This window comes from Sylvia atricapilla, chromosome 9 (genome assembly GCF_009819655.1).
Source record: "Sylvia atricapilla isolate bSylAtr1 chromosome 9, bSylAtr1.pri, whole genome shotgun sequence".
Taxonomy (NCBI): domain Eukaryota; kingdom Metazoa; phylum Chordata; class Aves; order Passeriformes; family Sylviidae; genus Sylvia; species Sylvia atricapilla.
In genome coordinates, this window is record NC_089148.1 from 1,837,632 (window position 1) to 1,865,611 (window position 27,980).

General features: G+C 41.5%; 1 protein-coding gene across 3 annotated transcripts; it reads right to left on the reverse strand.

Moving 5' to 3' along the window:
* Positions 1 to 3,075: 3,075 nt before the first annotated feature.
* On the reverse strand, positions 3,076 to 26,195 carry SLC25A24 (solute carrier family 25 member 24). Of its 3 annotated transcripts, XM_066324582.1 has the most exons (10): positions 25,968 to 26,179; positions 14,757 to 14,883; positions 14,149 to 14,236; positions 13,617 to 13,728; positions 10,900 to 11,058; positions 10,379 to 10,531; positions 9,303 to 9,410; positions 7,488 to 7,655; positions 6,235 to 6,385; positions 3,076 to 5,556 (listed from the first exon to the last, which is right to left on the reverse strand). In XM_066324582.1, the coding sequence occupies exons 1-10, from the start codon at positions 26,151 to 26,153 to the stop codon at positions 5,378 to 5,380; spliced, it is 1,431 nt and encodes a 476-aa protein (XP_066180679.1). In that variant the 5' UTR covers positions 26,154 to 26,179; the 3' UTR covers positions 3,076 to 5,377. The 3 variants fall into 3 exon arrangements, with proteins under 3 accessions (XP_066180679.1, XP_066180677.1, XP_066180678.1); XM_066324580.1 differs by lacking the exon at positions 9,303 to 9,410 and having other exon boundaries at positions 25,968 to 26,195; XM_066324581.1 differs by lacking the exons at positions 14,149 to 14,236; positions 14,757 to 14,883 and having other exon boundaries at positions 25,968 to 26,195.
* Positions 26,196 to 27,980: the final 1,785 nt, after the last annotated feature.

The following is a 27,980-nucleotide window of genomic DNA, read 5'->3' on the forward strand; positions in this document are numbered from 1 at the left end:
AGCCTTTACATTTGAGATACATACAGAATCTGAACTGCTAGCTTTAGTATTTATTGTACAAAGGTGATATTTTTATATGAATCTATTTTCAGAAGGATGGCTTCAGAGCTACTGCCAGGATTGAGACAGTAATCTGTACCACCAAGATTACTCAGAAATCCTATTTGTAAACCAAGTCCTATTAAAACACCCCAGCCCCTGAACTTCTTCTTTAGAACCTTTCATTGCCCAGCCCAACTATTTGAAAGGCTTGCTTAGGTTTTTTACACTGGAAGGAATGAATGTGACACATACAGAAACACACTGAAGCATTTTACTGGAGCTAATTGGCCTGCAGTTATCAGAGGAGGCCACAAAAGGAGCCAAGAGTGTGGACTTAAAGCCCCATGAAGTCATGCTATGTTAGCCTAGCAGGGTTAGATAGAGGAGACATACACAAATCCCTGTAAAAGTGCTATCAGTGCAAGGAATGGAACTGCTGGAAGAGGCTGCTGCATCTACACAGCAAGCCAGTTAAAAGTTAACGAATTTATTTAATTAGGGAAAGCAAAATGGCTCCATTACCAACCTGCAACACCCGTGGTATGGAAGCGTGGGGGGAAGGCTGCAGGGACATGCCATCAGAGAGACACAGTGCCAGGGCCACAGCAATTCCATAGTTCCCTTCCAAGCCAACAGATTCCATGGTTCTGTGATAAAAACGCGGCTCAGCTGGGCGTATCCTGCACTGTTATAAACTGCTTTTCCTCTGCTGTGAACATAACTGCAGGGAATGAACTCAAAGGCTGCGCCTGCCAGCCATGCCCCTGACACATGGGTGCTCCAACAGGACAGCAGATGGCACTGCTGGAATGCACTCCGAGCCTGCAAACAGCCCCGAGGAGAGAGGCTCTTAGGGGCGCATGAAAGGACAGTGGTTCACACACGTTTGTAAACACTTAAATCCATGGCATTTGCTTCAGGGAGAACGTGAGTGCTTCTGTATCAGAGCCTCAGCGAGAGCTGAACCACAGCTTGAGTCTGTTAACAAAAGGCTTAGTTTAAAATGGCAGGAGAACCCATCCAAAAGGTCATCTACTGCACACTCACCTTGCAAGCCACTGGCTTTTGCAAACACCTACTTCAAGGGGATGGGCACTAGATATTCCAGTTCACATGAGCCTAGGGGGACAAACCATTCTGGATTTTAGTTGTGAGTACCACTGACACATTATTTGAGAGCTTACTTCTCAATCTCCTAATTCGAGCTTGCAGGGAGAAGCTCTGCAGTGACAGCAGTTTCAGGGCTCCAAGAGTGTTCAAATAAAAGGCCATTCTGTTCCAGCTGCTGCACAAAGGAGATGCACAAACTTGGTGCACAGAAGAAAATGTTTTATACATGTATACACATAAATACATGTAAATGCATACACATACCATGGGTGTTTTCTAAAACTTACACAGTACATAACAGACTTCTTTGTTAGCCCCTTAGCAAAGCAGATGCAATGTGTGAGAGTTTAGGTGCACAATGCTCAAGAATTTATTTAGTTATCAAAACACAGACAATTTTTACCCTGAACAAATATTGACAAGAAAGATAATACTTCTACACGTTTTCAGACACCAAGAGGGCTTAGAAGCTAAACCTAAGTTACACACCAAGACTGTCAATATTCCAAAATCACTCTGTGTTAAATATCCACAACGTACAGTTTAGGATCAGTATCTTGTTTTAATTCAAGTCCTAAAAGCCGTTCTGACATCAGAAGGGGAAGCATTTAAAAGCCACACTTCCTTGCACAGCAAATAGCCTAAAGGTTGAGACATCCTTGATATTTTAGTAATTTATACATGGCAATATCACTTACTGCAACACACTTCTTGCTGTACCTTATCCAACCAGTGAATATCAGAAAGGCACAGGGAGAAAGCTGCCAACACATCCCGTCCCAGCGAGAGCAGCCAGCTCAGAGGTGTGAAGCAAGGCAGGCAAGGACAGAAGTCACCTCAGCCCGGGCCTCTGGAGGCTAATTTGGGCACCAGGCAGTCCCACCCGGGAGTGCTGGGCACCAGGCATTCTTTAGCAGAAGGGAAAGGCGCCAAGGAGCTTTCAGCACAGTGCTCACCTTGCTGTGAGCAGGTGTGCCAGGCAGGGGGGGCCTGCGCTGGTGCCATCGTGAGGAATGCCCCTGCTGCAGCACACACATCCTGCCAGGCAGCCCACCACAATCAACACCCTGGCAGCACTACTTTAGATTCCATGCCATTTCTGCAGTGTTTTCTAGTGTTACTGGTACTGAATAGCTGTCACAGCCCACGTACATCTTGAAGAGAAAACTAATCTTTCCCTTCTGGGCTCTTCTTACAGAGCGTTTGCAGTTAAAAAGCATTCATCCTCAAGTCAAATCGAATGTCAAATTGCTTGCTTAGTCAGGAATCATACACTGTGCATCTACCTCTTCCATGACTTAAAAGACAACTTCTAAATCTTATTCTAAATCTTCTAAATCTTACAGTTACAAGAACTGTATTTGCAGCAGAGACAAGAAAAGCTTCCCCTAATTTGTTTACAATTATCTTTAACATTTGAAGGATTTGTGTGAATAACTCAAGAGGAGTTGTCAAAGCTGGCTGCTAACAAGCTTTTAGTAGCACAGCCATGCTACACATGCAGAGTAAATTAAGTCAATTACCTTGAAAAGATTTTATATTGATCCTTTGACTAACAAGTAAGATTAGCAACAAAGCAAGATCAGCACTAAAACAAGCAAGTATTAGTTTGTCCCTCATTAGTAAGAGTTCTGTCACGCAACACACACAGAAGCAAATTACTGACTAATACTGTCCAATGAACAAGCAAAAACATTAAACATGTGGTCTTCCATGAAGCAATGAGACAGTTTTAAACAGGATGACAATCGACTTATCTCAAACTGTTTTCAAATATCGGTGTAATAGCAAAGAAGATTCTAGTCTGAAACCGATTTTTAGATCAATTGCCTTCCTTTTTTACCTTGAGTATTAGGCATATAATGCACTAAAGAAGTGCCATCTATCAGACCAGGAAAAAGGCATCAGCACACTCCAGCCAGATAAGGAAACAAATATTTATTAGAAACTGGTAGTTTTGTAGAGCTAGAAAGGTAAACATACATTTAAGAGACAAAGAATACACAATTGAATACAGTCATCATCAAGGCACATAATGAAAAATCAAATCTGAAACAGCTCATCTTTTCAACATTTGAAAAGGTCACCATAATTTCAATATTCATAATGGCACTTGCACACGATAAACAAAATGGAAAAGTCTGGAAGATTGAAATGCTAAAGTCATCTTTACATCACACACACAATACATTTGTTCATTGGTCACAGTCAAACAAAATTATCAGCAACTGATCTCACAAACCCCACAAAGGTACAAAGATATTGGCAAAACCAAGAAAAACTCAGATAAGAAAGGCATTATACATAAAAATTATTTGGATAGAATGACTTTTTTTTTTTCTTTTTTTAAAAGTGCAAAGTCCAACATTTCCCTAAAGGGAAGGCGAAAACACAGCTAGAGCTGCCATTTTCTAAAATGTGATTAAAAAAATTTATAATACAGATTTTATGGAACTGCTATGAATCAGTTTATGGAGAATAAACACCAGCCATGGAAGCACTGAACACAAGTTCACAAATGATTGCTGTTTGAACAAAATGGCCCAAAGCATATGTAGAACAAGGGAGATTGAGGCTTGCTTGAGATTTTTGCTTGCTTGCTTATTTGCATTAAAAACAACAACAACAAAAAAAAAAACATGCACCCCTCATGCCCACCCAAAAAAAGAAAGAATTAAAAAGAAGACCCTTAATGACCTTAACAGAATAAAGTTCCTCCTTCAGTAATCCAATTTCAGAAAGTGGTCTAAGAGCAGTCGCTTTTAGAAGGTCAAGGTCGAATTTACCAAGATTAAGACACTATACATTACAGAAAGCAGAAAAAGCCCAACAAATGAGTCTGTTAATAATTGTTAATCTGTGTCAGTGTTCAGGCCTGAAGACAACTGTGTGCCCCTCCACATCCACAAAAAAAAAAAAAAAAAAAAAAAAGTCACTTTGGAAGGACTTGTACATGGAAATATCTATTTTTCTGCATTGAGGAAGGACTGCTTTGTTATTTGAGGAGGAGCTGTTTCTCAAGCATGCTTTGCATCTTTGCATGCTACATCAACATCAATCTGATGGGCACCTGAGGTCAGCACTGCCACTTGGTCACCTGGACGAAACACTTCAGTATTTTATTATCCCAATTTCACACTCACAGCTAGCGTGCACAAAAGACTGATCTCACATGACAAAACTGTAAAAAAAAAAAAACCCTCTACAAAATAATGCAATCCTCTACTGGCTAAAAGCACACAGTAGATGCAGCCCTCTGAATAAGGGCAGGAATGGAGAGTGCAAAATGAGAAGCATTCCTGTTGCCAAGGCAGCTATGAACAGCTCTGCCATTGGCTCTATTACAATTCCTACCAGCTTCATATTGGATCTTCCATCCCTTTTTTAAATAGCAACTTGTATGGAATGGATCTAATATCCAAGCTTTTTCTGTTCCTTTGTATTATGAGCCTATAAAACGTGCAGCTCTAACACAGATTTTGCCATGGTTAATGGTGCTGACATTTACAAGTGCAATGAAAAGCAGGTCCAGTGAAGCAAGTTATCAAAATTGCTGATTGTATTACAAAAATACCGTGTAAATCCATTTGAGGTATTCCGATATCGCAGAACAGCAGTTTCTCAGGCTCTTTCAATAATGGAAAATTAAAAAAAAGACAAAGGTGATGGCCTACACTTGAATGTGTTATTCCATCATTGTGTGTATCCAAGATCCTATTTCTTATGAACTTAACAATCAGTCTTCAAAAATAATAAAAGTGCTCACTTCTAGGCATGCAAAATGTCTCCTGTGAATTGCTTGAGTATAGGCAGTGTGACAGAACAAAAAGTCACTTTCATATATTCAGTATCAAGGCAGTATAAACTTCTCCTACCTTTGGTTTGATCCAAGACAAATACACAGTTAGAAAGGACAAATTTAAAAAAAAACCCAATGAGTAAAATACGCATAATTTCCTAAAAATAAAAACATGCTGCTGATTTAAAAACAGTTTCTTGATTTTTTTTTTCAACTCAGTGACATTTTAAAGTGCAATATAGGTATCTGTTTAGAAATGGTGAACTAAAATTTAAGAAAGTTTCTTCCCACTTAAGGGCAAATGTGGAAGTTGCAGCATCTCTCTATAAAGATCTGTCTCGAATTTTGAGAGCAGATTACTTGAGAAAACATTCTTGTTCTGGTGTTTCCAACAGTATTAAAAGTATCTCACCTTCTTCCTTCATTTCATGCTATTCCCAAATTCTGTTTCATTTTTTCATATACAACATAGCTGATGCTGACAGCTGGAAGCACTTTCATAAAGTTAGGGGCTATGCCCCTATAAAGTCCTCGGAGTCCCTCTGTAGCAACAATTCTTTTAAAGAGACCAACCATGTTTAGCTGTGGAGCTCCTTCCACTGAGGCTAGAACAGGAAAATAATGTGTTATAAAATAGTTCCAGCAATATTAAAAATCTTGAGGAAGTTTCAAACACCTGGATCATGAGCCTATTATCATAGGGCCATTGAAAAGAGGTCTTTTAATCCCAGACATTGGAGAGATACCCATGTGTCTAAATCCCACTGGAAAGCACTATCCACCCACGTTCCTTTGGAAATCTAGGCTCCCATCCTTAAGTCTGTGCAGAAACCTATCAATGAAACCATTATGAAATGTCCTGCAGAGCAAACATTGCTGTCTACCCTAACAGGACAATTCAAGTGCTATCACTTAATCTCCAAAATTTAGAAAACATTGTAAAGTTTAGAAGAGTGTTTCCAGACTATGACAGGGGCTCTGACTGGTAGTCTTGTATGGAATGGGCTCTCAGAATATACAAAGCACTAGTGCTGGAAATTGAGTACTTTTTAATTTGAGTACTTTTTAAACTGAGTATGAAGAACAACAGTACTGGGGTAAGAGGGAGAAGGGACCAACATTAAGAAGAATTTTCCAGATATGTCCTTAGTTTTTCCAAGTTTTTTTGGTTTGGTTGTTGTTTTTTGGGGTTATTTTTATTACTGTGTCTCTGCTAGAGCTGTCCCACATGATACAATTTTCATGTGAGCACCCAGGAGCATTTTCAGTACAAGGGAACTCACCTTGAGCCTGCATGCGTGTTCTGATAAGAGCAAGAGGGTAACTGGCCAGCTGCCCACATGTGCTGGAAATGGTGCCACACCCCAACAACACAAAAACACCTGGGTTTGCAGAGCTGGATGCATAGTGTTCTAGCCACGTACTCTTCAAGAGCTGCCAAGGTATGAAAATAAACAATAAGGTGAGAGATCTGCATTCAAAAAGGTAAAGGAATACTTCTTTATTCATAACAAGCCCTAAGGGCTCAATCCTGAAAAGCACCACTTTGACTGGGCCAGTTCTACATGCTTCAAGTGCACAGGGAAAGAAACACCTTGGCACACAGGGAAGGGCTTCAACCAGACTACAACAGTTAGTCCCTAGAAGACAAATCCTTAAAAGATCCAGCAGCAGGAAAGTGCCCATGCACCTGTAATACTTTGGGGAGAGGAGGAGGGAAACAACTCAGCCCCACACAGGGTGCAACAAAAGGTCATGCAGCTGAGCACATCATCCCATGCAGAAATAAGGATGCAAACTGCAGAAAACAAATTCCATAAATCTTTGAAAATGCTTGTTCAAGCAGTTCTGGTGATTACCAATGCAGTGTCAAAAAAACATTTGTCTAGACTAGAAAAAAAATTAGTCTGTGCATCTGAGTTATTTAACACACTTTGAAGCAACACATATTATCTAGGGTAGATAAAAGACTTTCAGCATTTCTGGTGGGTGAAATGAGTGCCAGTTTCTCTGGGAAGGAAAAACAGCAATGATTCAAGCTCCTCAGAAAAGCTGTGTCAGCCAAAAAGAATTCTGGTGACATGCCCAGACGTATGTGTGTGTGTATAGATATATAGGTATATTCCTTGTATAAGGAATTCAGGTTAATATAATCCGCTCATAAACCTAAAAACTGGCCAAAAAATGTATAAACTATCATAATATGAATATCCTTTTAAAGGCACATATTTCCTATAAAATTGGTAGCTTCAGTCTAACAAGGTTAGGGAAGTATGAAATGTGGCACTGCCAAGGTCTGCATAACCCTCTCATAGCACAATTCCTGCTCTTGCATGGAAGGGCCCATCTGCCTAGGCACTCCTCAAGAGGAGCAAGCAGAAACACTGAGGACTAGTAACATTAGTGCAAAGTCTCACTTGTCTTTTTAAAATTGAACCAGCTGTAATAGTACAATAATACAAACACTCTAAAAAATATTGACACTTTTTGTAAATTAATTAATGACAGCTACGTGCATGCAGCGATCTAAACTCACCTCATAAACAGCAAGGTCAATGCCAGCATAAGGAATTATACCCAGAATATTAGGAATATAGCCTTTGTAGAAGGCCTTTGGACCTTCTCTTTTTAAAATCTTCTTAGCACAGTCAAACATCCCAGAATATTGCCCTGTTTTACCCACAGCCAATCTGGTCTTTAAAACCTAAAAGGAAAAAAAAATAGCAGTCTTAATTATGAACCTATTTATTAATCTATTTTAGATACACAGTAGATCTCTGCTTATTCAATTCTCTAGAACTGCTTTGCCCTTCGGTGCTGCAAATCTCCTTTGATTACTGGTGAGGCATTGTTGGCGGCAGGCTTCTTCAGGTTCTGTCCTCAGTGCAGAGCACCACACATCACTATATACTAGCTGACAAATTCTTAGCCCTTTAAAATTGCATTTTAGCTTTATTTTCTTGATTAAAACAGGCAGTTACTTTATCAACTTGAAGGCAACAGTGTAGGCAATATTCAACAGGAGTATTACCTAAGGCACAAGTGAGAGTACTAACATGCTAGCAGATGATACTTCTGGTCTGGGAACACTAAAGCATATTAAGAAAATAATACTTCAAGAAGTATGACACTTAGAGAGGTGTTGAGGAATATAAGGATTGTGTCTCACTACTGAATCCCAGCATCTGATTAATAATGCAAGTAAGTCTGTGCTGCATCCTAGGACAAAGAAATTAATAACACCATCCAAAAGAAACCACAGAGGAAGTTTCCGGAGCAACAACTTGGTCTACTTTAAAGCCTCATAAGACTGCATCTTCCTCAGGAATTTCCTGGCATTTGGCTTTTCTCTCTTCCTTAGAAACGTCCTAAAAACACTTCTAGGACAGTACCATGTCTTTGTGAGGAAGACCAGAAGATCTTGTAGAACCCTTGTCTCCAGAAATGAGTGTAATGCAGACAATCTACATCATGTTTCAATTCTTCCCTAACTTAGCCTATCTTTGTGCTCAGGTCAGCTGGGATTCACCCTTTGGAACAGCAAGGATGCTCTTTAAAGAGATCATTATTGCTTCAGCAATGAAAGCAGTTCCATTCCTACTGAAATCCCCACCCATGAAAAAGCTATTCGAGTTACATTTGCCATTACTACCACACTTGATGTTGGTATAGGTTAAGCCCCAGCCCCAACATCTATTCCAACAAGGATCTGCACAAGTGATAAAACTTCTGGGGAATCAGCAGTAACGAAAATACATCCTGTTTCTGTGAAATGGTGTGTAACAGCTCCACTGGAGCAGTTAAGATAGTAACACTAGTAAACTGCAATGTGTTTTACTAACTACAGGTATGTCCTACAGGGCAAAGAGCAGCCAGTCCTCTCAGCCTGAGCTGTAGCTGTTACATCCTTCCCCTACACTGTTCTCCTTGTAAGACACAGCTTCCCAACATAACACAACAGAACTTCAGCTCTGTCCAGAACAAGACCATTCCTTGCTCACACGTAGCAGGAAAAGGATTTATGCCCAATTTACAAAATGCTTGAACACATACCGAATTTTAAATGTTCTCCAGTGATCTTTTCTCCTGAACTGGGTATCATTTAAATACTGTTTTTAAAAATATTATACAGCAAAACATATGGAAAAACTACAAGAATCTGTTAGAACAGATTTAGAATCTGTATTCTAAAATGCTTAGCACTGAAAGTCTGAAAGGAAGTCCAAAATAAAAACAAATTAGGATATCAGACTAGAGAGGAATTTTTACAGTATTTTCAAGAGCAAAATGGGGTTTACTTAAGCAACAAACCTAACATTTTGCAGGCTCCAGTGGAAGCATATTTTCTTACCTCCATGGGATAAATAGAAGTTTGTGCTGTTGCTCCAGCCAAAGAACCAGACACAAATCTTTCAACAGTGCCTAACTTTCCATCATCCCTAGTGAGTATCTTCTTATACTGTATAGTTGAAACACAAATAAACACACATTTTTTTTAGGAGTGGCAAGAGTTATTATAAAAGGCAAGAGTACAGTACAAAATGTCTTTTCAAGCTGTTCTGAGTTTGCAGTTACATTTGCTAACCCAAAAAGATTCTCCAGAACACAATAAACGTTCCAGCCTGCAAGAATTCTTTAGATTAAATACCTCAGTCACCCACAGTAGCATCAGGTGCTCTGCAAACAGCCATGGGTACCTACACGAAGAACTCCAGAAAACAAAGAGGAACCAAATTCCCTTGCAGGTCCAGTTGTCCAAGCAAAGAATGAAAGATCAACGACTGATTTCACAGAAGCGCTTTGAGCACTGTAGATGCGGCGTCATTCCAGGAGAAATATTTTGTTGCTTTTATCTCCTCCTTGTACAGAAATATGCAGTATGCTCATTTGGTCTTACTGAGGCACTAGCATGTCCCACAGAGCAAAAATAAAGCTCATTTAAATACACCAGAATGGGAGTTCATTTCCCAAAGGAGGATTAGGCCTTAACATGATGCTTAAAGCTGATTCAGAGGTAAATATAACTCTGAAATCCAGGATGAGGGCATCATACATAGCACTGTGATATTTGACTTTAAATGACTCCCCTGTGAGTTCAGCTAGCATAACGTGTCAAGTTTTTGCCTGCTGTCACTTTGAAGCAACAATCTAGATATTAATGCAGTACTCCACACAAAGCCATGCAGAATCAGGGGCAGTTTAAAAAGTGTAACATATATAATTTATTTGCACTGCCTATAATACAACAGTAAAATCTGGCCAATAGTAAAGTATTTTATAGACTATTTTAAATCTGAAAGTCACTAAAATTACTATAACAAAATCCCCAAGCACGACCAAGTCCTATATAATACAACAATGCTGATAATGACCAATGAGAGTGATTTAGGACTTTATTTAGCATTATTTTCATTCTTATCATCCTACCTGTTCATAAGCCCAGAACTTAATAGCTGTTTCAGGAGCTATTTTCACAACATTTACACCATTCCCCCTCCAAAGGGATCGGACACCACCTTCTTTCAACATTTGCTTAAAACCGCTGGCTATATTCATTTTGTTTGACTTTGAACCATGAACCTAAAAAAAAACCAACACCAAAGTCACAGTAGAGAACACTGCTCTGATTAGATTATAAAACTCATCAGTATTAAACTGATTAAAGATATCAGCTAGTGAACCCATATGCACTAGTGAAAAAAATCTAATTTTTGTAGCACGAATACTTATATTATATATACATATGATACTTATATGCTTACATTTTTTCCCCACGTCTCTACAAAGTACCATTTTTATGAACACCAAAACTGGCAATTGTCAAAACACAGCCAGACCCCTGCAATTTAAACACTGACCTTGGCCCAACCATTTTTTTTTTCCCAACAGATCTCTAAAAACCCAAGCGATACCCTGGAAACCAAGGAATTCTTGAACGTTTTACCTACCTGCATCATGACTTTCAGGCGGTCTAAGGGTGCTGTACCTGTCCGAGAGACAGCACCAGCCACTCCTCCTGCCAACAGCTGCTTCCACCACTGCCCAGTCTTCTTCTCTTCCTCCGTGAACTCGTCTGGAACAGTCAAACTATCTCCTATATCCAACACCTTCAGGAATCCAAAGCAAAGTTGTGCAAATGATTATCTCATTCCATCACCATCATCAGTTTTATCCACGGCTCTAATTCCAAATTAATAGACTACCTAAGAATGTGCAAATAAAGCGCTGGTAACAAATAAAAGTATCTCTAATTTACAGTCTGTAATTAACTTGCTCTGCACTCCTATTCAATGAAAAGCAGCTTTAAGTGACTTCTACATAGATATTAAGCAATAACACCACAGACCCACCATTTCAAAGACTGCACCATCATCATTAAAAATTAAGACAAATTTTCTCCTTGAGTATGGCCCAAGCAAAGACATTCTGTCATGATCAGCAGTCCTTTAAAGTCAGCACTAAAGCTCAAATGCTTATATATTGCAGCTAACCTTTCACCAGACAGTCTTGTGGGATTAGTTTGGTAATCTCCTAAGGTTGCTAACAAGAGATTTCTCTCACGGTAATTCATTCACACATGTGGGATGTCTCCTTCTCCCACTCTCCTTAACATGTTAAAGCTGGGTTTTAACAGCTGATAGATCAGAATATTCTATTTCTGATAACTGCTGTGTGTTATCTACAAAACGAAAAGTTTGAAAAATGCCTTACAGATTTTTCTCATCATCAGTCATACTGAAAGACACTTTAATTACTTTTTTCAGCCATAAAAGTTTTAAATTTCACTAAGGGGGACATACTTGTATTGCCATTGGAGTTGATCAAAGAACAACATAATTATAGGTTTTAATGATAAAACCAAGACATAACACTATGAAATCTCATGTCACTTTTGCTCTTAAGTGTAACCTATAATCACAATACTTGAGAAAAAGTACACTGCAGACAATGCAAATCTGCTATTACACATAAATTAGATTTATAAAAAGAACAAAAATGTATTAATAATTGATAAGTACTGACCAGAAAGTGTGTTAACTGATAAACCTTTGAACTACCATTGATTTTAATTGTAGGGATTATATGCCTAATTTTATGCTGCATTCTCTCTCTGTAAGTAGACAGAATACTGTCCTGGTCATTTGGAACAAAAAACAACAGAATGTAGAGTGTAGAGCCAGTGGACAAAAAGGATTAGCACCAGCTATCCTGGATATTGAACATAGAACAGATTAATTGGAAAATCCTTTCATCTTTCTCACCCTTGAGGTTTCAAAGTAAGGCGTCACCAGTTGCTCAACTACATGGAAACATCAAAAGATCAATCAAAACTCTCAAACCATAAATTCAGTGTTCTAAGAGATATCATGCATTGTACTGAGACCTAAACACAGCTAAGGAAAAAAAGGTAAATTTGAGGGTGTTTATAACACAAAGGTCACAGCTACCATAATAATTCTATGCCAATGCAGCTATCTGATTGGAAGGGTCTGATAGGAATTATATAATAAAAACAGAATTGTGAGAGCTGTCTGTCAGTGCCAGCCAGGCTGGGAGGCCTCACATCTGCTCTTATCTCAAAGACCAGCTGTGCTGCTGTGTGGCTGATCTTGCCTGCTGTGATAACTGGGTCATCAGCTGACTGCAACACTGAGATCACAGGAGACTCCCTCAAGTTGTTTCTTGGGGGCAACTAACGACATTCCATAATTTAAAAAAAAAAAAAAAAAAAAGAAAGAAAAATACAGATCTTATGTTTAAAAATAGTAAGGGGCATTTTATTAAAGCAAAGGTTTTTTTCTGCCAAGTAAGCTGGGACAAGGACTATTTGATCTCACAGCTGTGCTTTAAGTGTTTTCTTCATTAAACAGGGAGCTAACTCCCTTTTAGCATTCCTGAACTGAGGTTATATAGTGTCAAACACTCAAAGCTCTCAGATCTCATAAACTGTTTTTTATTATGGAAATGCTGACTAATCCCTGGAGATATAAATGGTCTCACTCTATTCAAAGGCATCTAACCTTATTTTATTTCCTCCAATAATCTACAGGAAGGATATTTAGCAAATAGGATTACTGTTGGTTTACTCCATTACTGTTCTTAAAAATCAGTCACTGAGGTGTCAACAGCTCCATTCAATAAAAACTTAAAAAAATTCTCGGCACAGTGGAAAACCTATTGCTGTATGTTCTGTACGCTTAAATTATATTCTATGGCACAAATGAGCATGATGTGCACAGAAAATCACCAGCAAAGAGAGCAGTGATTTTATGATCATTATAATGATCCTGTATAACTGCAAATACTAATTTCAACATAAGAAACAGTTAAAATGTCTATATAAATTGTTTCAATGAATAAAATCGTGATGTGCAAAAAAAATTAATATTGTGGTTATAATTTTTCTGGGAAATACCTCCAAAAGAGGAAAAAGATTCTGTCCTAAGAATTACTGACAATTATTTGCAAAGCTCAGATGAAGTTGTTCAGAAGGAACTCATCTGACACAAACCTGCTTGTAAATGGGAGAGCATGAAGTGAAAAGGAAAACCAAACAACACAGATGTACTTGAAATATAACAAGTGTGAAGCTGTTATATCACAAATTAACACAGCAGAGATGAACTGAAGAACTGCACCAAGTTAAAAGAGAAGTTGAACTTACAGTGGAATGTTTCCAATAGCGAATTATTTCTTCAATGTCTGTAGCTGGATTAAACATAAAATGATCTCTCCACTCATTCCAGTCTACTGTCATTGTCCCATCAGCATCAATACTGAAAAGAAATTGAACAAAACTATATAAGGAAATAATAATGGTGGGGTTTTGTTGTGTTTTCTTTTTCTTCCCCCCTGCCTTTTTTTTTTTTAACTTGGGTTATCACATCAATAACAACTGACTGTAAATTCCATATAGTGACTTCAAGGCTGAATCTGCTGTGGCCTTTCAATACTTTGCTTCTTTTATCCAAGTTTATCTGTCCTACTCCATTTAAAAACATAATATAGTGCTTCTTTCTACCAGCAACATTTACAGAGAAATAAAGTAACATTCTCCTCCCAGAACCAGATACTCCAATAGTAACTACCAACACCTTTCAAAGTCATAATCCCATTTATCCCCCTCTTGGCAATAGAAAAACAGAAAAATAAACAATACAAGGAAGATTAAGCTGCCTCAAAAAATAATTCCTGACCTTTGCAGGATCTTTTCTGCCTGTTTTTCTGAAATGTTTATACCCAATATCTTGAGGGACTGGACAACTTCGGAGGCTTCAATTTTTCCTTGAACATTAAAATAAAGACAATACACATATTAAAAATGCGGATCTTAATAAACTTTGCACCTTGGAACTCATTGTAACAGCTAAACAATTGCAAAGATGATTAAAAAATCAACTTATCACATATTATGTGTTTTGATTGTCTACCACAAGGACAAAGCAAATGGATGCAACTATACAGTTAGTTAAAAACTGGTTTATCTTTAACAGCTAGAAATAGTCAGAATTTTCCTCACAGTTTCTCCATCTGGGGAACAAAGAGCCCCAGTTCAGTTCTATTTTCACTTGGAGAAAATAGAAAGAATAAACACCATAGGTTTTGTTTTGGGTTTTTTTTTTTTTGTTTTGGTTTGGTTTGGTTTTTTTCTATAGCAAACTTTAATTATGAGCATGTTAAGGAAAAGAAGTAAGGATTCCCTATTCCCAACTTTTTGTTCCAGTTCAGACAAATATAAGTTACATTACTTTTAATACAGTTTCTTCAAACAATGTTTGAACAAATAAAATAAATCAAGGTATACCATCATTGTTTTTGTCCAGGCTCTTAAATGCCAGTTTCATCTTTTTCTCATGTTCTTTAAGATACTGCATAAATTCTTCAAAATCCAGCTGTCCATCCTGGTTAGTATCCCCAGCTTTAAAAATTTTCTATTGAGAGAAAAATGAATGTTTTATCTGTCCAAATTACAGCAGGTCACAAAGAATCATTTTGTTTTCAGAATTTAACACATTCAATATTTGCATAGAGAGAGAAAACACTTGGCAGTAAATATGTATTTAAGAAAGCACTATTTACTATTTACATAACTTTTCTCTGCAGAAATTTTAAGGTTTCTTTACCAGCACTGTCAAGTTATACCTACAGGTATCAAATAATTTGTGGAGGAAGAGATGGGAGACAGGAGAAAAACCTGAGAGAGAACAAGTTTAAGCCTGTGAGTTTCCTGTACCTGAAATCTGTTAGTAAAATAAGCAGAACTTTAATTATCATCTTAATCAAGTGGTCTATTAACTAGAAATTATAAAGAGAAAAAATACAAACATCAATTAACTCTTTAAATGCTGACCAAAAAGTTACAAAGATCTGGCCCCATTGGCACTTCCAGCCCCCAGCATTTGAGTGAACATAGCTTTGTGCTTCAAACTGAAGCCTTGACTACAACTTAAAATGAACTTGTAACAAATACAAACACACTTTTCTTCCTTTCTTGCACGTGCTTCCCAGGAATTGTCCTGCAGACAGAAACTCTTCACGTAAAATAAACTATACACTGAATGCATGGTACTCAAGTGAGCTGCCAGCTTCTCCAGGAGTGTGCTGTGGGAGACAGTGTCCAAAGCCTTGCTGCAGTCCAAACAGACACATCCACAGCCCCTCCTGCATCCATCAGGAGGGTCACCTGGTCATCAAAGGAGATCAGGTTGGTCAAACATGACCTACCTCTCCTAAACCCGTGCTGGGGCTGAGACCCTGTAGGTGCTGTGTGATGACACTCAGTATAAACTGCTCCAGGCTCTTCCTGAGGTCAGGCTGACTGGGTTATAATCACCAGGATCCTCCTTCCCACCCTTTTTGTGGATGGGCATCACATTGGGCAGCTTCCAATTGTCTGGAACCTCACCAGTGAGCCAGGACTGTTGGTAAATGATGGAGAGAGGCTTCACAAGCTCCCTCATCCCCCTGGGGTGGATCCCATCTGGGTCCAGAGATTTACGAATATCCAAGTTCTCTGACTGCCTCCTCCTGGATCACAGGGGCACCATTCTGCTCCCTGACACCATCTACCAGCCCAGGAGGGCAGGTGTCCTGAGGACAAGCCCTGTTCCCACTAAAGACTGAGGTAAAGAAGGTGTTAAGCATCTCCACCTTCTCCTCATCTTGCAGTTACTAAGTTTCCCCCACACAGCACTTCAGGTTATGTGTAAAGCATATGCCAAAAATTCTTCATAGTATCTTCTATTTAGCAGACTGCCTTGTGCAACTGTATTTTCTGAATAAAGTCACCCCAGGACATTAGCCCTCAATAAGATTTGAATGGCTGTTCTAATCTGCAAAATCTGGTTTTAATTTTGTTTACTCCTCTTTAATTAGTAGAGGTCCCCAATGGACCAAAGTCCAACAAGTTCTAGGCTACAGAAATTAAACACAAAGGAAGCAGAAAACCAGTGTATTTGTTGCAAGTGTTTGAAAAAGACTGAAGACATCTAAATACATTTATGTTGCCTCCCTCATCTTCCCTATCCATCTACAATAAGTAATGTACTTTAAAATTTCATCTCAGAAAACCAAAATTTGTAAGATTATGAAGGATTTCTCAATGAAATGGAGCAAAAGGATGTGGTATGCCATAGTGAAATAAGCAAAATATTTACCTCCCATAATACAGCAAGATGTATTATTAAGATTAGTAATATAATGATATTATTAAGATATATGTATTAACAGAGTGATATGTTCATCAACACAGTTTCATGCCTCTGTCAATATGGTTAGAGCTGTTCAGAATTTCCCATTTCAATAAAAAGTTTACACTTATAGATATTTATGGATACAGTCTTGCCCACAACCTCCTAACAAGAAATTAAGAAAGGCTAGTGGATTAATGATTAAAACAAAACCCAAACAAAAAAAAAGCCAAACCAAGCCCCACCACTAAAAATTGCTCTAGTCTGAAGAGTCCCTTCCCAAAGACACTACCATCTCAAGCCACCTTTTCCTCCACACATGGCACCTTAAGCTGCAGGGTCCAAGTGTCCTGCGGGGCTCTCACCCTCTCCTGAGAAGAGGTGACTTACGTGGCACTTGTAATCACATTGTGTGAGTTCTGCTCCACACAAATTGTTACTGGTCACTATTGCTGCCTGAACGACACAGACCAAAATGCAGAACAAGGAAAAGTGGTTTTCTGTCTCACAGATAGGACTAAACTTGAACTAAATAATAACTGCAAAACCTCCACTGCTGAGGATGACGTGAGCCAAAGAAAACAGGAACTCTGAGGAACTTTAGAGAGCTGGTAATTTCTGTGTGTGAAGAGAGGGCACCTTTCAGTTCTTCTGCCAAAGGAGTGGATTCCATATTGGAACAGTGAGAAAATGATAAGCACAAACATACACTCCATTTCCTACTTTTGTTTTGCCAGTTACTTTCCAGACTTCAAGCCAGTCTCAGCCACTCTCAGTGAAGCAAAACAGAAACAACAGGCAACAAAAATGTATGGCACATGTGTTTTTCTCTCAGTACAAATCTAAGAGCTCATGCAAACAAAAGCCTCTTGTTGTCCATGAAATGAACTAATTATGTGAGTGTTAAAAGTTTCAGACTAAAGCCAATAATTTGCAAGTTTGTGGAACTAGCAGGAACAACCAAAGAAGCCTGTCTTCTACTTGGAGGGCAGAAACTTGCTCCTGGAGGGTTCCACACTCCACGGGCACAGGCCAGCAGGAAGACACCTCCTGCATTCTGTGGGGAGCCTGGCACACTAAGTCCTGGGTACAAACTGCCCCTTCACAGCATCACATAATAATTCAAGCTGGAAGGAACTTCTGGAGTCCATTGAACTCAACCCCAGCTCAAAGCATGTCTAATTAGATCTAATTAGATCAGGTTGTGTGGGACCACATCCAACTGAGTCTTGGACACCTTGAAGGAAAGAGATTGCACAGGCTCCTCAGGCAAACCACTCCATCGGTCAATCACTCCCCACTTCAGTTCAACACTGAACCCAACTCTACTGTTCTGCATTTAAGAGACTACCAGATCTTGTATAATTGCAGCCACTTGTCACTCTGCCAGTGCCTGGGTCACCAACTTTTCAGATGGAGAACTGGATGCATTTTAAAATAGGCATGCTGACAATAGAGCAGGAACCAACCAAGGTGCCAACACTCCCTTACAAGTCCTGGGAAACAATGTTTGGCACTCCTGCCACATAAAACCTGCCATTTCTTGTTATAGCCATACTGTGGGATCACCTCACCTTTACAAAGGGCCAGACCCAAATGTTTGTTTTTCAAGGCACACCATTTCTTTTCTCATTGTCTAAAAACTGTAACCCCGAGCAATAAGGATAATTCCCTGGACAAAATGAAACGGTGACCACATGAAGAATTGTTAATTACTGACAGATCTAGGAGGGCATGATGATGACATGAGCTAGCAATGTGTGCTAGCAGCCCAGAAAGCCAATAATATCCTGGGCTGCAGAAAAAGACTCGTGACCAGCAGCTCAAGGGAGCTTGCATCCCTCCACTCCGCCCTCCTGAGAGCCCACCTGGAGTTCTGTGTCCAGCTCTGGGGGCCTCAGCACAAGGAAGACACAGACCTGGTGCAGAGGGGCCTGAGGAGGCCACAAAGATGGTCAGAGAGCAAGAGCATCTCTCCTGTGAGGTGTCGATGAGGAAAGGCTGGAGCTTTTCAGACTGAGGATAGAAGGCTCCAGGGAGACCTGTTGGTACTTAAAAGGGTTTATAAAAGAGATGGGGACAAACTCTTGAGGAGGATCTGTAGCAACAGGACAGTGAGTAATGATTTTATATGTAATGAGAGTCAATTTAAATTATATATAAAGAAGTCTTTTACTGTGAGGGTGGTAAAACATTGGCACAGGTGAGCCAGAGCCTGGCACATGCTCCACCCCTGGGAACATCTGAGAGGAGACTGGGTGGGGCTCTGAGCAATCTGATACAGTTGAAGATGTCCCTGCTTATTGCAGGGGAATTGGACTACAAGGCCTTTTCAAAGTCACCACCAATCCAAACACTGCTATGATTCTGTGATCTTTCCTTCTAATGCTACAGGCATTAGACAGACAGACTAAATGCTCCTGTGCTGACCTATTTGGTCATTACACTGTCGCCTTTGTCTTTTCTCCTCTTTTTTTTTTTTCTTCATAATTCTACTATTTTTGGGGTTCTTTCTGTTGCATATTAAGTTAATACAGTTACTGTCAAAGTTGTGCACAGCCAGGCCACACCAATGCAAGACGTCACAAGCAGACTGAAACACTGAAGGTATTTTTTAAAAAAATTCCCCATTATATAAATCATGAGCGGTGTTGAATTCCTGCTCCGTCAGAAGACCTCTGTATTTGGTGTGGAAATGTAAGTCAGTCAGCAGGTCTGTTAAAAAAAAAGAATTACAGACAGGCTTTATATACACATCAAAAACTCCCCACCCTTCTCTGTAAGTGTCCTGATGAATTATTAGATTGCTCTAGGCCAGTTATGAACTTTAACACATTCATGGCTACAATGCAAAGACAAAGAATGCAAGACACTAGAAACCTTGATGGTTTTATATAGACTTTTCTTTTAAATTCACAGTCCAATTTTTACATTATTTAGTATCATTATCTGTGTATTGTGCCTTCACATTCTGTTTACAAAACTGAACCGTACATGAGAGATAGGGCTGCTGAGTACAAAGGATTACCAATCTATTCATTAGCTTGTTATTTCAGCTAATTAATATCATGTAAGGAATATTTAAAAGGAAGTGATTCATCAAGAAGTTACTGGCTTCCTATCATGCTATCTACAAGACACAAGCACAAAACAGCCCTTGAAGATACATCACTGCAAGTAGCAATTATGTGTTCTGCAATCTGCAACCAGAGTTCCAAAGGGCACAGATACAAAAGCTGCATACAAAGAACTCCAGCACCACAGTAAGAACATCACTGCATCTTTAAGCATTCGCACATTCCACATTTGCCTTTAAAATGAGAGGTACTATATATAAAATCAATCACAATTTCCCCCTCTTTTTTCCCCCTTTTTCAATTTTTTTCCCTCTAAAGTGTTTTTTTAGTCATTCACATAACTCTGCAGTCTACAGTTGTAAGTTATTCAACTGTAATATTATTGGATGCCAAATTCAGTCATAGTTGAAGTATACACAACACTTCTCCCTTTACTGGACACATAGTGGACAACACTCCTTTTCCTATTTATATCTGCTAAGACTACACAAATTCATGCAGACTATAACCCAAAAAAACACTAGCAAAGATCATTAAAGTCAGCCTTGTCAAACTCCATCAGTTGGGAGACAAATCCAGCAAGAAGGAAAGGGGCCTGAGGATGTGTTCACACAGCATTATAGCCCAGGGAGTGCAGTAACACATGAACTAGACTGACACTTCCCCTCCAGAAATCCAACACAACACTGAGCAAAACAGGATTCTGCACTGCCTCTAATGCCTCCCAACTTGTCCAAATTCAGCATTCATGTTTACCCTCCTGCCTCCCAAAAGCACCAACATGTAATCAGTATCCAAGCAGGCCCCTTAAAGCTGCTACAGACAGACTTTAGGAGCCCCTCGCATTAGGAGGGACTAGCACCCTTTGTCAGCAGCAGATGCTGCTATCAGCTGCAGAGCTTCCCTTTCCTGTTCCCTGTCCCAAACACTGCTCCTCCCTGCAGCAGGACAGCTCTAGCAGGGATCTTCTCCCTGGTCCATTTCAGCCAACAGAATCTCTGGACAACGAGACAAAAAAGGACAAGATGCAAGTATGTGTGTGCTCTCCCAAAATGCCTCGCACAGGCTGCTCCTCCAGGACCTGGATAAACTCTCTCAACTCATAGCTATGAATTAAATCTCAAGAATCTGAAACAGCATACATGGAAGAGGCAAACTATCCCCTGAACTTTCATTCAGCATTCTTTGCAAGTTACACTGGTATTTTTGAGCATACTTGGTAGACAGAGTTTTCCCATTAAACAGGACCAGTCTGCTGCAGAGGCATCCTGGCCATAGTCACCTCAAAAGATTTAACATTCTCCCTTGTTTCTTCACCTGGGACACACTGCTGTCTCAAGACACAGAATTAGCAAAGCATTTCTACACAGGAGTTAAGAGCTGTCTCAGAGGTGAGGCTTCCCATATTTGGGAATTCTTGGCATTCTTGCATTCTGGCACTTCACAGCAAAAGGAGGAAGATTTAATCATTCACTGAACCCTGTCACTGTTCAGGGAAAAAAACCTATCAAGTTAGTATTAAATAATTCATTTTATCTCCTTGGATCCTTGAAGTGTTCTTCAGATTCATTTTGCTCTTTCATATGGAGACTTGGAGACTACAGCACATACAAATTAAAACCTTCTGAAGCCGTGCACACAGAAATGAAATAATGATTTGCATGTTTGCTTACAATGAAAGCAAAGTAAATGAAACACATTCCATTTCAAAGTTATAAATGGAATACTTTACCGAGGATATTTGGGGTATTTCACAATTAAGTCCCCATAAGCAGTCATAATTATCACATCTATTATGACCTGAAAAGGGAAGTTTAAAGGAACTAAATGGTTCCAGTTTTCTACAGTCGCATGACATGACATCTGTTTTGGTAAAAAATGCCAGACTGCTCTAAATCTATAATACCAGGTTTTGGGCAAATTCCTAAGGTGAGAGAAAGCTTCAATGCATATAAAGAATGACATGGAGACAGGGAAGTACTGAAGCTTTTAGGACTGTAACTCTGCATATCAGGTATGACAAATTCTAAGAGTGGATACAGTGTGATACAAGATGCCCACCTATCTTCCTCAAAGCTGCCAAAGTAATCACTGTTTCCTCTGTTTCTAGCCAAGCTGCAACATGATGAAGGAGGAGGCTTCAGTTACCTTGGTGGACTACCCTTCCAATTTTGCCACGAAGGGGAAGTCACCAAAATTAAAATAAGGGCAAAAATCTTAATAAAGCAGTGAAGAAATATTTAAGGACACATTTAGCTAAGTCACTAAACAAGTGTGTGCTTTCTGGACTAAGAACTGCTATGGCAAACCCAAGCTCTGAAGCACTGTCCAGCTGCAGTTTTTAGAGGCCTGAGCAAAGCACAGAAGGAAACAATACACACCTGGGCTGTTCCCCCATCCTCCTCCTGAGACACAGCGGTGGGACACAGCACAGGGGCCTGCCCCAATTGACACAATTCTGAATTGCCTGTGGCTAAATGCAGAAACACACTTCAAGTGTTCCAAGTATTTCTAGACTTGACTGGAGTCAAATTTTCAGAAACTGTCAATTACTGTAAACAGATGATGCAAATTTCGTCTCATCACGCCGTGTCTCCACCACACAGAGTTGTCTCTTCACGCTGTTTCTTTATCCAAAAGAGCTTTAACGCAGCCAAAGACTTATGTCAAAAATGTTACAGAGAGTTACTCCAAATAGGATGATGATTAGACTGGTTCCAGAATGTAGTTACTCATTTCAGTAACATCTTCCTACCCCTAGCTCCAGAACTCAATGTATAAATAGTACCTGAATTTGAATACTTGGCTGTTCCTATCCCAAACTGAAGATTGAAATATGGGGTTCACCTCCTACGGATTTACTGTAAGGACTGATTGCAGCAGAAGGACGAACAAAAATAGTATTTCATCCAACCACTCACACCATTTATGGTACTCACAGCATTCTGAAGACACAGCATGAGCTCATTTGTGATCTGATCCCAGAATCTACTTTGTGTCTCTGCTTAGCAAAGTCACTGCACAGTATCTGTTAATATTGCCTGTAGAGCAACATTTGATAGTTACCACCCTGAATTCATCCTTCATAGATAATGACACGTTATGTCAGGAATCTTCTGCAAAGCTTTGCAAAGTAACCCACTCCTGGCAGGTAATACACTACAATATCAAACAGGAGTCACCCTGGCAGCCTCCAAGCAGCACACACTCCAGATTTTCCAGTCATTCACTTTAGTCTGGCAGATACTGCCACAAGGCAGGTCAAGTAGAACACAGCCAGGAGGTTCTGTCAGGTTGAGCTGTGATGCCTTGCTATGGCAGAAAAATGATTCTTCCTTAGAGGGAGATGCAAGTCACCCCCAAAGCCTACCACATGAGTCACAGCTGATGGAAGGTGTATACCTGTAGTCTATTACTCAAAAGGATAATAGCTTTGTTCCTTTTAAAAACATGCATATTCCTTCTAGAGAGGAACTGCACTTAGAGACAAAAGAGCAAAGCAGTACTAGTAGCACAAACACTAATTTATACTGTGAAGGTGGGACAACTTTGGATCAACCAACTGCCCTTGCAGTGAAACCCAGAACACCCAAACAGCTCCTTTTCCACAGGTTAGCCAGAAAGCAGCTGTGCAGCTCAGAAGAACAATGGCCAACACCCCCAGATATATGAATTGCATACTAGATGTTGGAAGCCAGCCTTGCAAGAGATTTTTGGAAACCTAACACAGACCAGCATCAACATAATGATTCTCTGATGCACTCATGAGGCACCAAATCCCACTCTGCTCTAGGATATCCCAAGCTCTGCCCATGCCATGGTACCACTACATTGGCAGGGCTGAGCAGTTCAGTAGATAACACTTTGCCCCATCATATAATATTTTCATGTCTCAATTCCTTATTCATTATCTATTAGTAATTATAAGACTACTTCTGCCTCTCCAAATATAATGATTCAATATCTGACTTCATTAATAAAATACCTTTTTACCATGCAGTAAGAAAAATTAATTCAACATCACTTTAGAGCTTGAAGTGGGAGAAGGCAGCTTTGAGCTGCATGAAAGTACAGGATGCAGATTAGCCACATAAAGGCAGGAAAGAAGCACAAGGCAAGACTTACTGAGGCTCTCATATTACAAAAAGTCTAGTTATTAACAGGTACACAGCACCACTCTAGTTTCTGATTCCAGCTGTGCCCACCACAGTTTGTAGCAGTGAGCATACAGAAGTCTCCCCGCACGCCAACAACTTCCACCCCTCCCCATCGAGAAGATGACTCATGGCTTCTATTTCCTCTGAGTGTCTTTAACAACTACGGCAGCAGTTCCTGCTCTCTGTTACATCCAGGTGTGTCTAGCTCATGTCTATTATTTCATGGGTATCCCTTTCAGTTTATCCTGAAGCAACTGAGAATAATCTGACACCTACTCAGATGTGCACTCCTAATGAAGATCACTGATTTTGAGAAAGAACTTGGAACTTCAATTCTAAGCTGCTCAAATCTTCAGCAGTACACCAGGGCTTTCAGGGAATTATGTGGGAAGACCACCTTAGTTAAACACCAGACAATTAGCTGGTCACTTGTTTCCCTGTTGTTCAATATAAGTAAAAACCCCAAATTGTTACAGTCAAACTGGTACAACAGGTTTACAACAATGTGTGTATAATGTGTGACTGAAGTTCATAGCTAGCACACTCTGAACACTGACAACTCTCAGGGATAACCAAAACGGCCAACCTTTCCTAATTAACTCCTTTAATTAGGAAAACCTAAGAACACAAGACGTGCCTAGTGTAAAGGTGATTTTGACCAGCAGCAATACTGAAATAAAAGTGTGCTTTCATTTATACTCTTGCATAAACACCATTCAACTCAAGAGGCCTGTTGGATACTTTTCTCTTAAGTATAGGAGACAAAGAATAAAATATAACAGGAGGCAAAACAGACACCAAATAATGAGACCACAGGGAAAAACTGTCACACAATCAGCATAAGGTCACTGAATTACTGACCCAACGCATCTTTTAAAAATGGAGTTGGAATTCAAGTTCCTTTCCCTGCACCTCTTTCAGAAACCACGCAACAGCTGGTACAGGCACAGCAGTGGAATGCCATGGAATCATTCCTTAAACTGAAACAAGCAGAATTGTTACAATAGCAGCTCCCCACACACACCTCATCTGTACCTGCTCAGCCTAAAGGAACCTACGTGTGTCTTGTCAGCGCAGACTTGCCTTACCACACAGACACTTGTGCCTGAAGAAATGTGCACATTAAAATAAAATATAAATGATTTTATACACTGATCCCTGGGGACTACTGAAAATAATTAGGAAAGAGAAGTTTCCATTCCAGGTAACAAGTCAGACCTGCTAGAGTAAGTCAGCATCACACTGGAATGCTTGATGACTTAAGTTTTATTGACTTCTGAGGTCACAACATCGATACAAGGGACATAAGAATGCAATAGTCCAACTGATGACTGCAGAAGCCACAGCACAAAGAGTTTCCGCACCGTCGGTCTCGGGGTTGGATGGCCACTGTTACAAGTGTGCATTTTCTAATGATGGGCCTCGGTATCTGACAACAGTCCGGGCCAAGAAGAATGACTTCCATGTGTTTAGTTTCAATAACTAGTTCTGAAATTGCAACCTACGGCTATGCAGGTTTACACTACCTGCTGCCCAAAGCAAACCCTAATTTGCTCCGATCTAGATTATGCATGGGCGGAGTGGCGGACAAAAAGCTGTAAATTACCATCCTTTATCATGCTGGAAGAGGAATGCGCTATCGAGCAGCGCTCAACAAGGAATCAAAAGATGTCAAAAGTCCACACACGATGAGTAAACCTACTTGGCAGAGGAAGCGCCGACAGCCGTACGCGCCCGGGACCCTTCGCCTACAGCCGGGGCGTGCCTGCCCACCGCGGCCGCGGGCGGTGAACGGCGGCCCGGGAGGGGAAAGGCCGGCCCGGGGAAAAGGGAGAGGCCGGCCCGGGGAGGGGAGAGGCCGGCCCGGGGAGGGGAGAGGCCGGCCCGGGGAAAAGGGAGAGGCCGGCCCGGGGAGGGGAGAGGCCGGCCCGGGGAGGGGAGAGGCCGGGCCGGGGAAAAGGGAGAGGCCGAGCCCGAGGCCGCCCGCACCCCGGAGCGGCCCCAGCCCCCGAGGCAGCCCCGGGCCCGCCGAGCGCTCCCTTCCCCGCGGCCGCCGGCACAGCGCTCTCGGCAGCGCCTGCGGGCCGCTTACCTCCTCCGCCTCCTTCCCCAGAGGGATGCCCATGGCCCGGAGGCCCGTCTGCAGCTCGGCAATGTCCACCCTGCCGTCCTCGTTGAGGTCCAGCTTTCGGAAGAGGTTGGCGTAGCGGGAGTCGCCATCCCTGTTGCCGTCGCAGGCGGCGGCGGGCAGAAGGAAGCCTCGCAGCAGCCGGAACATGTCGGGGCCGAGCGGCGCCCACAGACGCGGAGCAGAGCCGCCCGCGATGCTGCCAGCGCCCGCGGCTGCCGGGGGCGGGGAGACGAGCGGAGGGAAGGGAAGGGAAGGGAAGGGCCGGGCCGGCGCAGGGAGCGCGGGCGGAGGGCTGAGGGCGGGGAGCGGCGGGCATCGCTCCGCCCGGGGCTCCTCCCGGGGCTCCTCCCGGGGCTCCTCCCGGGGCTCCTCCCGGGGCTCCTCCCGGGGCTCCTCCCGGGGCTCCTCCCGGGGCTCCTCCCGGGGCTCCCGCTGCCGGGCGGGACCCGCACCGAGGGACGGGAGCCTCCCGCGGCCCCCCGGGCTCGGCACGGCGCTGCCGCGGCACCTCCGCGCTTCTAGCGGCTCAGGCAGAGAAATACCACACACTCCGGCTCGTTCCAGTCTCCCCCATCCTAGTCCAGCGCTGAAGGGCTCAGCTGAAGGTGTATGAAGAGCATGCCAACCTCAGGGCGGTCTGAAAGAGCTTGGCTACTTGGCCTAACAGACTAAACATTAGAAGGGGTTTAATAAACATTAGAATAAACATCAAGGGGTTTGGGGTTTGGGTTGGTTTTGTTTGGTTTGGTTTGTTTTCATAATGGCTTCATCAATAAAGCGGTGGAGTTAATGGAAAAGTAGACAGCTGGTCTAAAGTGCACAGCTGGTCTGAGAGTAAATGGACAGAAAATGTCACCGAGTGGTCTCTCTCTCCACAAGAGAGCTGCAGTGAAAAGGAATTCCGGCTGCCACTGAACTGAGTCTTGCTTTCCTGGTGCTTATTCAGCCAACACACAACCATGGAAAATGCATTTCAGCCTTACAGCAGAAACTTCGTAACCTTGCTGACAGAGTTATTAACAAAACCAATGTGCTACAGTGTCTGACCATGGACTAGTGTTTGAAGAAGGGCTACATGCCACTAGGTAGCCCTAGTGTGTTACAGGTTCATTGTGTCACAGAGTAAGCGGTGTGGGAAGTGACCTCCTGCTCAAAGTGGGCTCATCCACGGCCTCTGACCAGGTCACTCGGGCCTTTATTTCAGCCTTGAAGACCTCCAAGAATGGAAAGTGGACAATGTCTCCAGGCAGCCTGGCCTAGAGCCTGACTGTGCTCACAGGGAGGAAGATCTTCCCTTCTAAACACTGAGCTGTTCTCATTTCACTTTGTGTCTGCTGTCTTTTATCATCCCCATATCAAGATGGTATATTAAGGCCATACCCCACTACAAGAAGCCTGATCTTATTTCCTTTGTAAACTCTGCTGTAGGAAACTTATTTCCTTTGTAAACTCTCTGTAGGTACCAGCAAGGTGGAGGCCTCCATTTAAGTCACCTCAAAGCCTTATTTTCTCTTGGTTGGCAGGTTCAGTTTCCTCAGCCCCTCTTCACAGAGTAAATGCCCCAGCCCTCAGACATCACGGTGCCCATCTGCTGAACTCTAGTTTATCCATGATCTTCAGGTATTGGGAAGCCCAGAACTGGAGCAGTGTATAAACACACTCCAGCTGGTGCAGAGCAGAAGGGGATAATCTCCACCTCCTGGCCATGCTCCTGTTAATACAGCCCAGGATGCTGCTGGCCCATGCTCAGATTGCTCTCTGCCAAGACCCCTCATGTCCATCTCAGCACAGCTGCTCCCTGTGGTTGCAAGGGACTGTTCCTTCCTATATGCAATATTTCATGTTTGTTCATGGGTTTCATAAAGTCCCTGTCACCCCATTCTCCAGCTTCTTGAATGGCAAGCACACTGGGGGTGCTCCACTGTTTGTGGCAAACACTGGAAAACACTGGAATAGGCAGAGCCTGAACATATT